Source organism: Pipistrellus kuhlii, unplaced genomic scaffold, assembly GCF_014108245.1.
Source record: "Pipistrellus kuhlii isolate mPipKuh1 unplaced genomic scaffold, mPipKuh1.p scaffold_m20_p_9, whole genome shotgun sequence".
NCBI lineage: Eukaryota > Metazoa > Chordata > Mammalia > Chiroptera > Vespertilionidae > Pipistrellus > Pipistrellus kuhlii.
This window is the reverse complement of record NW_023425595.1, coordinates 61,562,221-61,574,529: the sequence shown is the minus strand read 5'-3', so window position 1 is coordinate 61,574,529 and position 12,309 is coordinate 61,562,221. Positions and strand designations below refer to the sequence as shown.

At 40.9% G+C, this 12,309-nt stretch overlaps 1 protein-coding gene across 1 annotated transcript in view; it reads right to left on the bottom strand.

Annotated features, from left to right (window-relative positions):
- Positions 1-11,437, bottom strand: part of HOATZ (HOATZ cilia and flagella associated protein) — a 31,474-nt gene extending 20,037 nt beyond the window's left edge. The window contains exons 1-4 of the mRNA XM_036427136.2: positions 11,219-11,437; positions 6,703-7,155; positions 5,447-5,485; positions 4,977-5,038 (exon numbers count right to left, since the gene is read on the bottom strand). Of these exons, the coding sequence (XP_036283029.1) occupies positions 4,977-5,038; positions 5,447-5,485; positions 6,703-6,928 (327 nt within the window). The 5' untranslated portion in view covers positions 6,929-7,155; positions 11,219-11,437. The remainder of the gene's footprint in view (positions 1-4,976; positions 5,039-5,446; positions 5,486-6,702; positions 7,156-11,218) is intronic.
- Positions 11,438-12,309: the final 872 nt, after the last annotated feature.

Below are 12,309 nucleotides of genomic sequence, written 5' to 3'. Positions count from 1 at the left end.
GAACAAGAAAAATAGGTTTATTTGTGTTACAACTGTGTGTTTATTCAGTGTCTGGTAAGTTAATGTTCGAGAAAAATATTAATTTTTATTAAAATGTTCTATTATTTTATGTTAATGATTACTCATTTATTTTAGCCCTTTATATTCAGCATGTCTCTATAGAAATAAACCTACATTTCTATGAAAATTGAAGCTTTTGTTTTTTTGCAGCCCTCGTAAACTTAAACCTTGTTTATTTGGCTCGTGTTAGCCTTTTAGTTTGACATGCTTGGTATAGGACAACAAAGAATAACATTAAATTTTTATTTCCATTTTCATGCTTCAGTGCCTAAGAAAACACCATGTGAAGCGTCAGATTCTTCTTTTTCAAATAATGTGCTTATCATAGTACAATTTGCTTCTTTTTCACAGAAATGATAGATAGCAAACTCACTTTTGGTTTAGGCTTATAGTATTGGTTGCATAGACTGGGTGATAGGACAGGTTAAAACCCCATTCCCAATAAAGGGTTTATCTGAGATGTTGATATGCAGATTAAATAATTTCCTTGTAAAAGGATTTTATATTTATTTACTCATGCTAAAACTTTTATGCCAGTTGGATATTTCCAAATATGTCATCTCTCTCTCTCTCTCTCTCTCTCTCTCTCTCTCTCTCTCTCTCTCAGTATTTTAAGGTACATATAGTAAGCAGTATATATATATACTGCTTACTATATGTACCTTAAAATACTGCTCTGTTATCTTCTTCCTTCTCCAAGCAAATGCATCACTTATACTTCTTTTCATAAAGAGATAGTCATTATAAAGGTGGCAAAACTAGAAAGCAAATGAGTTTTATGATTTCAGAGAATGAGCTGACTATTCATTTACTAGGATGTTTTCAGAGTATTTTAGAACTATCAGAAGTAGAATAATGGTCCATATATTGCTATCGGGTTTCCTTTATGGACAAAGTAAGCCATCTAATCTTGACAGACACAATTGTTTTTGATTTCCTGCCATGGATATCCATCACAGAAATAGAAGTGATTAATAGCATTTTGTTCACTAACCAAAAACATTTATAATGTACACCTGGAAAATATTCCAAGTTTGAGGATAACATTAAAGTTTCAAAAAATTTCAACAACTGAAAAATCAATATCAGTTGAGGAGAGAAAGCCATAAATGTACTTTTAAGAGGGATGGAAAATAAATTTTTAGATTTTCATTAACTTTAAGGAGATAGTGGAAGAAAAAAAAAACCTTTAAGAGAATTGATGGGAAATATTGTTTTCCATTTTAAAATGAATATTATTCCAGGAATTTACTTATCATGTATATGTTCAAAACATGTATAAGATTTTCTCAAATTAAACAGATTATTGTAAATGTTTAAAAGAACTTCTATTCCCATTTACTTTCTGTCATCAAGCTAAAAATTCTAGAATAATGGTGGTAGTAATGCAGGGAGAGTACTATAGACTTAGAAAAACAGTTGTACCCAAAATAGATTTTATGCTTTAGTAATTACAGGAAGTCATCTTTTCTCTCATCATCTATGGACCATACAAGCAAAAGAAAGAAAAGAGGTGAGGTGCTAGAAATGGCCCTAAAGCAGACTTGCAAACAGCTTAGCTTTGGGGAACATTCTTGCAAAAATTATCTGTCTAGAAAATATGCCTGATGAATATATGTTGAAAGGCTAAACAAAATGGAAATATCACTGTAGAGAGCACACTTTCACTCATTTATTACTTCAATTATGTTTTTATTTATTCAATCAAAATATTTGAGTTTTAGTAACTGGAAAGGCATGGGGTTAAGCAAATAAGAAATAAAATCTGTCCCCATAGAGGAGAAGAAAATTAACAATTGTTGAGGGCAAACTATGGCCAGGCTCTATACATCTTATATCAACTCTATGAGGTGGATATTTTTTTTTATCATTTCTCTTTTTATATCTGAGGAAGCTGAGCCTCATGGGTGTTAAATAGATTGTTCTAAGTCACACAAATAGTAAGTGGCAGAGTTCAACTTCCAAAACACTTTGTCTCCAAAGCTCACTACACTATGTCTCTGTCTTTCCCACTAGCTTGTAATCTAGTGGGAAAGACAGAGACATGCAAAAGTAGCTGCAACACAGATAAGAGACTGTGACAAATACCAGGAGAGAGGCACATGACACTTGCTCTAGGAGGAGAGAGAAGGAAGCTCTTCACTGGCTAGCCTCAAGGTCACGCTGGAAAGGCTTCACAGAGAAGGTGGCATTTGAGCTTGGTCTTGAATATATAAATGGGGGAAAGGGGAAGGGGAGAATTACAGGTAGAGACATAAAAGTGCATTGCAGGTTGAAGAAACAACTCATAGTATTGCAGGACTGGGGAAGATATGTCTCACGCTTGTTTTCATACTTGAGTTTGGAATTTTAGAATATTTGGCAGCATGCCTAAACAATGCCATGGCCCACAGTCATTACAACACAATGAGGCACATGAGCTCTGGAGTTAGGATGCAGGCTTTGAACTAGGCTCTGCCACTTTCTAGTTGTGGGACCTTTAGAAAATCATTTAAGTTTTGTTTGGTTAAACAAGTATACGCACCATGAGGTTGTTTTAAGGAGAATATGAGTAGATACATGTAAACTGCTTAGCATTGACTCCCTAAATTGGCTGTTAGGAATACTACATCCCAGTAATACATTCAGTAATTGCAGGATTCTCTTGGACACTTTTTGCACCATGGCATTGTTGGAAGAGAACTGTACTGTACACAGTATTAAGTAAACTCTCCTATATACTCACCAGGCACAGTTTCAGCAACAATCTCTTTTCTGCTGGGTTACTGTTTTGTTAGGCCTCTGCTACTCTCCAAAACATAATCTTCTATACTGCATTGCAAGACCCACTTGACTAAATGTACAATTTGGCAGATATACAGAATAATGTTTAGGTTTAGCAAAAATTACCCACCACTCTGGTAGCACATATGGGGAGTGGTTTACAATGTGGCTTAGCCTGGTGGTTGAGAACCAACTGTAGAGAGTAGGTACATTAGGAGTGGGGGAGGGGTACAAGGTAAGGAAGATAGTGGCAGGAAAAGTCAGTCAACTCATGATCAGATTGGAAAGGAACTGGAATGCCATGTTGAAGGGCTTGGTCTTGACCCAACAGATATGAAGAGCCATGGAAAAGAATGACAGTAGGTGCATGGGCTGAATTGTATTCCTCTCAAGTGCCTATGTTGAGCCCCTCCCCCACCCTCAAAGTGTAACTGTTTGGAGATAAGGCCTTTAGGAAGGTAATAAGGTTAAGTGAAGTTATTAAGGTGGAGCCCTGATGTGATAGGATGTGTCCTTATAAGAAGAGACACCAGAGCTCTCCCTCTGCCATGTGAGGACATAGCAAGAAGGTGGCCATCGATAAGCCAGGCAGAGAGGCTTTAGCAGAAACCCACTCTGATCTCAGACTTCCAGCCTCTGGAACTGAGAAGATGAAGTTCTATTGTTTAAGCCACTCGGTCTGAAGTATTTTGTTAGGGTATCCCCAGCAGACTAACACAGTAGGAAATGAGCATAATTGGATTTGGGATTTAGGTAGATGACTAGTGCAGTGAAGAGAATTGTTTTGCATATTTTTTGTCTGGTCAACTCTATAAATACTTTGAAACCCAACTGCTCTGAGACGAGTTCTTGATTTCTTAAGCTTGATTTTAATGTCCTTCAATATGTTCCCATAGTATTATGTGAATACATCTATCATAATAATGTATCATAATTCTTGGTTATTTCCCCACTACACTAGATTGTAAACTCCTTGAGATCAGGAACCACATTCTATCTTTGTATTCCCAGCATCTAGTACTGTACTTGGCATAGAAGAGTATTTCAATAAATATCTGTGGAATTAATAATTCATAAGTTAATAGAAGAACCTGGGCAAGGAAACCAGTTCTAAGATACTAATATAATAGTCCATTAGCAGAATATCCACATGAAGCTTATACCATATTGTCTTAATTGTTTGACAAAAGATGAAACAACTGATAATAGTGTATCTTTAACATTTTATTTCAAATCCCTTCCAAAATGATATTAAATGAAACTTTATCTACAAAGTGCTGAAAAAATACATTTTTAATGATTTTTGCCTCAATTAAAACGAGTCTCCTTCCCTCACTTTAAGTCCTAATATAAATATACTGTACCTAATATCCTCGAGAGAGAAGAAAATGCTGACTGTGTCTAATTACCTAATTTGTTTGGAGGAATCAGCAGTAGTCCACAAAGAGAATTAATGTGATCAGCAAACTGAAATGCATTGTTTTGTAATTTATGCAGAATTCCCGATAAGTCTTTCAGAGTTTGCCAATATGTGCAATGATTAAAGACATTAGGCCAAAACAAATCCTCTGTCTTTGCCTTTATAGTTCAGAAACAGTTACAGGAATGAAATTTATCCATTAACTAAATAAAGTATTTCTATAAATCACTGCATTAATTGCTGACTTAAGGGCTGTGCCTGCATCATGAAAAGCAAATAAAAGATGTTGCCAAAAAAGAGACTTGTCTAGTTGATTTGACAACATCAATGTGTTTAATTTCAGCCTTTAGTGGAAATGGTGACAGACTCATTCCTTTGTTCATTTAATTTTGATCTATTAAGACAATCAATCACATTCAATTTTTCCTGATTTTATAATAGTTCTGTTCTTAAAAACATTGTATATGGTTTGTGAAAGTACATGGATCCATTTTCCTCCATTTCTCTCTAATTCGGTTGTTCCTATACATCCTTGGGCTTTTGTAGAGACTGAGAATAGGCAGTTTAATAGAATTTTTAAATCTTCAATTAAAATTCTAACAAAGATTTTTTGTTTGCTCAAGCAGACATACCAAATGTAGAAAAATTGTATATGCAGATGTTAAAAAAGAATAATTGGGATTATTTAGGAAGCTTAATGAAAATCAGATGACCTTCTAAAATGTTAACCTACCTTTTCCAGATACTTTTTTTTCTCCTCCATCTTTAGGGTTTCATCAATGGTATCTGTTCCCTCTAAAGAAAATAAAGTCATATTCAATCTGAAATACTTTTATCTTGATTTTACAATAATATTGATATAAAATTGCATAAATATAAAAAAGTAGTACATGGAGTAGGAAGATAAATACAAATATGTACTGTATCTTAAAACTTTATAAACCAGATTCATATATAATTGGAGATGGACTTAATTAGCTATGGCTGCAGAACAACTCTAATTTTTAGAAGAGAAGTAAGCCTGAGTCCAGAGACAAGAAAAGGTCCCCATTCAAGATGTTATAGGAATAGAGGCATTTTTCTTTGAATGAATAGGGTGGTTTCTGAGGCAGGGTATGCCAAAGGGTAAAGTTGTATCTTTGTATTTTGCATTTTCTTAATCTTGGAATCAGAATGTTGAAAGGCATAAAACTTGGTACTTACTTTTTTTCTCAAGGAGAAGAGACTGCAAGTAACTTTTCTCTAAAAATTACAAAGAATATAAATCATTAGAAAACAACAGCTTTAAAGGTATTTAAGCTTTCTATACCTATAAAAACAGTTTCCATGTCTTTGGGCTTGCTAAGGTCTTACAGGCCAGGAACTTGGTTCTTAACGTTAACTTTGCCTTCAACTTTCACTAGGAATTTCATGTTTGAACTCAATTATATGACTATTAAAAAAAAACTTTATTGATTTCAGAGAAGAAAGGAGAGGGAGAGAGGGAGAGAAACATCAGTGATGAGAGAGAATCATCAATCGGCTGCCTCCTGCACACCTCCTACTGAGGATCCAGCCTGCAATCCAGGCATGTGGCCCTGACTGGAATCCAACCTGGGACCCTTCAGTCCAAAGGCCAGTGTTCCATCCACTAAGCCAAACCAGTTAGGGCTAAATGACTATTCTTAATATCCTTTCAGCTAAGATATAATAACATTTCCCTAGATGCTTCTATACTCTTTGGCCAAATATATGATATAGAGGATACTTTAAGATGTAATTTTAGATATAACAAAGACACCCCTGATTCTTTTGGGTAGAAGAATTGATGAGAAGCTTTAAGAACTATTTGTATAGAGTTTTAGAAATGTCAAATGAAAAATTCTTACTTTAGAATTAAATTTGATAGGTAGATGAATAAAATTGTGGTACATATATACAATGGGATATCAGCCATAAATAATGAAATCTTGCCATTTGGGGCAGCATGGATGGACCTTGAAAGTATGATGCTAAGTGAAATAAGTCTGACAGAGAAAGACGAATATGTATGACTTACATATTCACTTACATGTAGAATCTAAAGCACAAAATAAGTGAACAAACAAAAGAGAAACAAACTCATAGATATGGAAAACTGATGATTGCCAAATGGGACGGGTATTAATTAAGGGATGGATGAAAAAGGTGAAGGGATTGGAAAGTACAAATAGCCAGTTATAAAAATAGACACAGGCTGTAAAGCACAGGGAATATAGTGAATAATGTTGTAATGATTATATAGCACGGTACTAGACTTGTGTTGGGGGGATCACTTTGTAAGTCATATAAATGTGCAATCACAACTCTGTACACCTGAAACTAATATGATATTGAATGCCAACCATCATGGAAAAAAGAAAAAGCATTATGTTCAGCAGTTCCTCTGGGGAGGGGCTCTAGTATCTTCCATGTTGGCTGAGGTGGAAGCAGCTACTCACCAGTGGCGCTGCTCTTGGAGGACCTGGCCATCCGCAGGCGCTGACAGCTGCTGCCCGACAGCACCAGCTGGGATTCCTTAGGAGGATACAGGGATGCCGTGACCCAAAACTGCTTGGCCAAGCTGGTGTCCTTTTCTGAGGAGCCAGTGAATACTAATAATCCATGGGGACAAGTGTCACAGGGCTTCTTTCCATGGCTGGGGCCTATACTGCGCCTCGCTTCCATGGCAACTGAGGACGCTTGTCCAAGCTCCCAGGAACCCTCTCCCAGCCCCGCCTCTCAGAGAACCTTCAAGTTGGCAGCCACAGGCCAGGCCGGAAACCCTTCGTTTCCTCCGTAGATGTTGAGGTCCAGCGTACATGCCACGCCTGTAGTGACCACAGGCTTCGGGACCAGTCTGTGATGGAGTCCAGACGGGAGAGTCACAACATCAGCTGGGGGCGTGTCTTGTCCTGTTGGAGTCAGTGGGGAAGCACTTCAGCGCTCATGTGGTAGGTCAGCCTTCTACCTGCCTCCCCTGTTCTTCACCTCCAGGTCCCCCAAAGATGTCCCAATGAAGCTTTCTATTCCTCAGCCACTGCCCCAATTCCCCCTTCCACGCCCATTGTCGCAGCTCAGCCCGGTATAGGCCAGCTTCCGTTGGAGAATTAAATAGGGCAGTTCCCATTCCATTGGGAGCTAGAGGTCTCCACTGGGCCAGTGGGTTCCCATGGATATAATTTTTGTTATAATTCTCTCCTCCTCCCCACCCTCATCCTTTAAGGCAAATTTTAGGAAAGAAGCTGGATTTAGATGAACTGCATGTACTAATGGGTCCCGCTAAAGCCTGCCTAGACTGCCAAAGTGTGAATGACGATTTATTTTTATTTTTATTTTTTATTTTTTTATTTTTTTGTGAATGACGATTTAAAGATGCCTGATGAGTGGATTCAGTCCTTTCATGGAAAATAAATTTGTTAGTGTAGTCCTATGGGAACATTAACAAGTGCTTGTGAATAGCTTTCCTGGGAGATTTTGTTAATCTAGGAACAGTTTAACCATTTCAGAGACAGGAAAATTGTAATTACTGTGGCAGGAACTGATGACCCCCCATAAAGGCAACTTAGGAAAGGAACACATGCTCATGACAATTTATGTCGGCATGGCACTTTATTCTTTCCAAACACGAATACAATCTCATGGAAAAAATATTTCAAAAGTTGATAATCACACATCTACACAGTTACCCAATCTATCCCAAAGCTTTCTGGTTAAGAGCCTGATGAAATACTGAAACATTTTATATGAACACACACGTACATTTCATCACAAACATTATATATTTATCAGCTAACATGTTGAGTTCTCTCTTGGCTGAGAGAACTGGCAACATTGCTGTGTCCCAATCCCAGCTCCTTCCCCCACGTATGTTGATGTGCCCAAGGCGTCTCGCTTGGATGAATTCCCAAATCTTTTTACTTGGCCGTGTAGTTAGTGATTGGGTACTGTTAGCAATCAGCTAACTACACTGCCTAGCAACTAGACTCACAGAAAACAGAGTACTTTCATCACAAACTTGCAGTCTCAAGTTGGCGTCCCATGTTTTGCGACGGGCTAGCCATTGCTTCAGCTTTAGTTGGTGGGTGTGTGAATGTCCTACTAAGTAATGAAAAACCGGCAGGATTAATCAATCACAGCTACACAGCATTAAACCATTAAATGTCGTTACATGGGGCGGAGTCCTCCCAGCAGTTTAAAAGTCTGCACCTTACAATTAAAGCCATCAAAGCCCCCACATTTCGCTTTCCTTACGTGGGATTGCACACTCTTGCTTTACTCTTAGAAAGGGGAGTTGTTTAAGTGTATCTAGAAGCAGTGTCTCTTCCCCCACCCCCCGACCCCCCCGAATTCTCAGGGCTTTGCTGGCACTTGGACCACTCGCTGGCCCCGCAGCGCCAGGCCCATCACACGCTGACGCATCAGATCTCCGAGCGCCTGCAGCTCGCTCCGCTCCAGCTCCGGGGCGGGTCCTCTCCTCCGGCGGCGGCGATGCTGTGCCTTGTTTTGATGGCAGTGGAGTTAGTGATTGCCAGCACACAGCACAATCAGCTAATTACACTGCCTACAAACCGAGCACCGGCGCCCGCAGGCTGCAGCTCCAGACGGTCCGCAGCGCCCACGCGGTGTCCCCCGAGCCGGCAGCCCGCAATCGCCCCCCGCCCGCCTCGACCCCACACTTCACCAGGGAAGGTGCCCGCAGGGCCTGGGCGCGAAGCCCCGGCGGCGAGGCTCGCGGGACGACGCCCCCGGACCCGCCAGGGACCCCCACCCGGGACCCGAGCCCGGCCCGCAGCCTGCGCAGTCCCGCAGGACTTGCCGCGCACACCTAGCGAGGCACGGCCATCGGGCGGCGCTCCGGAGGGCACCCCGCACCCCGCACCTCCTGGGCCGGCACCCCCCTTTCCCCTCCAAACCCTAGGTGGCTCCCGGGAGCGCCCGGGCGGCCGGCTTCACCTCTGCCGCCGCAGAGTCCTGCCTCCGCCGCCCCGCAGCCTCCCGCACCGCCCGGGGTCTCCCCTCCTGTCCCCCGCGCTTCCCCCTGCGGCTCCCACCGCCCTCACTCCCGGGCGGCCCGACGACCTCTCTCCAGTTCCCAGCCCAAACCCTAGAGCCGGCTCTCTACCCCGTGCGCCCCGCAGCTCCAAACGGCCAAGTGACAGTGGCCGTGGCCGTGGCCGTGGCGAGCCAACCGCCCTTGGAACCCCGCGAGGAGGGGGGCGGGGCGGGCACGCGGGGCTGGTGGGGGAGGGGCCGGGGAGAGAGCGAAGGGAGCTGAGAAGGGGCCTGGAGGGAGGGAAGAGGCCAGGAGACCCAGGCACCTTTCCTTAGAAAGTTCCTCTACTACCCCATAGGACTAGAGGGACTAAGAGCTCCTTCTCCCCTGCCCCTCCCCCAAAAGCCCCAAGACCCCGCTTTTCACGCCCATCCCCATTAAGGAAGACAGCTGGCCTGGGACTAAATGGAAGGCTGACTTCTCCCAATGGAGATAGGCCTGGACCCTGAGTTTGAGGGTCTCATCTGCAGTCTGTATTCCCCCTTCAAGGCTGGAGGGCGCTGGGGTGAGGTGGAAGGCTGATCTAGTCAAAAAAAGGCAGCCAGCGAGCTTGTTTCTCAGAGCCAAGGATGGCCCTCAGGAGACCAAGGCCACAGTTTTATCCTCTCAAGACCCACGAGAGGCAAAACCAAAACGAGTCCTACTTCCAGCACCTCTTTATTGAAATACCAGCATGTGTTTAGCCCCTAGTCATTGGTGGCAACAAACAAGTGAACCTCGTTACCTTTGGAGACAGTAGACCATCAATCACTCACTGGGAAGAGACAGAAGGGAGAATTGTGACTGGTCAGGGGAGGTTCATGGAGCAGGTCCTTGAAATAAGACTAAATTTGGACATTCAGGGTGAGGGCTGCGAAGGCCAGAGAAAGAATGTCTTTGACCAGTTCCATTTCCTTTTTCCCACAATTTCACATGTGATGATGTGATGTGTTTATGTGTGGATTTGGGGTAGATGGGGCCAAGAGGACGGACAGAGGGTTCCCGGTAGACCTCCATTATTAACTGTTCCGTTAGTTACTCCTCCTCCCTTTCCCTTCAATAAATGAAGCAGAAGAGGATAAAGAATATTCTCTGATTACTCACTGTGTGGAACTCAATTGGAAGTAGTTTCCCACCCCCCAACATGGTCTTCATGAACCCAGCATAAGGCACTCGTTGTTGATCCTGAAAGCTTAGTTCTAAATTATTTTCCATCAAAGAAAGCTTCCCAGCTACGGACCGATTCCAGAAACCAGCAAATGGTCTCATAGGTGCCATCAATAACATGGAGAGCAGAGAAGGGAATCCTGTGAGATTTATCAACACACACCCCATATCCACACTATTAACACGCCAGAACTCCCCAAGGATAAGTTTAAGTTACAGTATTATTTTTGAGTATGAAAGTATTTTTGCTAAATTCCTTGTTTTTTTCTGTGAACACCGACAGTGAAGAGTAAGAAACCAAAGTGAAGTATACAATGTGCAGTACAGAAAACATGAATGTGAAAATCAACCTGTAAAATTAAAAAGACAAAACACAAGTCATTTACAACTCACTGTAACTTGTGTCCATCTCATTTTGGGGAGAGGCACAATATTCTAGAACACATTACACCATCCCTTATGCTTCTTTACAATGTACAATCAACAAGCCCTCCCAGGCAACACGCTGAAATCAGAGCTCATAACCTCTGAGCTCTCTAGAGATAACTGTAGAGCCACGTTTGTATTTTACAGTTAAATAGACATACATAAATAAAACCAGGAGCTGAATACCCTCTATTCCATTAGCAATATGCTGACTTTTAAGTCTTGATTAGGGCACAGTTACAAAAACAAATCTGTTCTTTCAAATGGTTAGCCATTTTTCCTAATGTAAGATTGTCTGCCTCTTCCTGATTGATGTCTGATGATTATTAGTTGCATCTTGCATGCCTTACCTGAGCTGGATTGCTCTCATCTAAGGCATGGGTTGCAGTAGATGCCTTGAGATTCAGATTTTTAAAACTCCTCTTCAAATATAATAAAAAATAAAGAAAACAGAGATATAAAAGTCATCAAGATGCATTTTCTACTGAAATAAATTTTTAAAATGCCGTTTATCTTGTGGATAGTACAACGAAAGCAGTTCAATAATGAGAAGAAGCTGTGTGGCCTGGCTCTGTGTGTGTCAGTTTTAAAGAATGCTTGTTCTCAGGGTTGTTGTTGATGTGGCCTCAGTTACTAGAGAAACTCCACGGATCTCGTTCCCTTTATAGTTCATGTCTAGGCATGCCTGGAGACCAGGAGACTCATGATTTAATCTAAGTAAGAATGCTGGGGATGGTTAAAATGCCCCAACAGAAGGCTGTGTTTGCTTTAGACAGTACCAGGAAGGCACCTTTCACGGGAATTATTTACTGTTTTATTTAATTTCTGGGCTTTTGATGAATAGAGAGATGGGGAAGGAGCACTAAGAAAAGGAGGTGAGATTAGTGATGAGAAGGAAACGAAGAAGAAGCTAGAAAACAAACACCTTTTCTTTTAGCTTGGGCAAATTTATATTGGCTACATTTACCACTCCTACATAAAAGACAGAGAAGTGATGGGGAGTTGGGTATTAACACATAAACACCATTGAACTTTTTCTATTTATTACAACTTTTGAAGCATGTTAGGAAGGAAGAAGAGAAGAATTAGACTGATTAGAAATGATTGGAGTTTATCAACTTCTTTTTAGATCTGTTTATTTTTTAAATGCCCATTTCCTCTTATGAAATATAAAACTATATTTTGATTTAAATATATATATATCAACAAATGCCAGATTATCTTATTAATATTCATGATACTACATTTAGGAATTGTTTATGTATCAAAGTAAGACAAGATTGAAGTCAACTTAGTGCCTTTGAAGAACTAAACATCAACAAGTATGTTTCTGAGGGATTTTTCTTTCTAACTAAAATGAAATGCCAGCAGTTTTTATAATTTTATACTTCTGATTCCATTTTATTGCACTCTCATTAGTAAGAGTGCACCAGATTCTTAA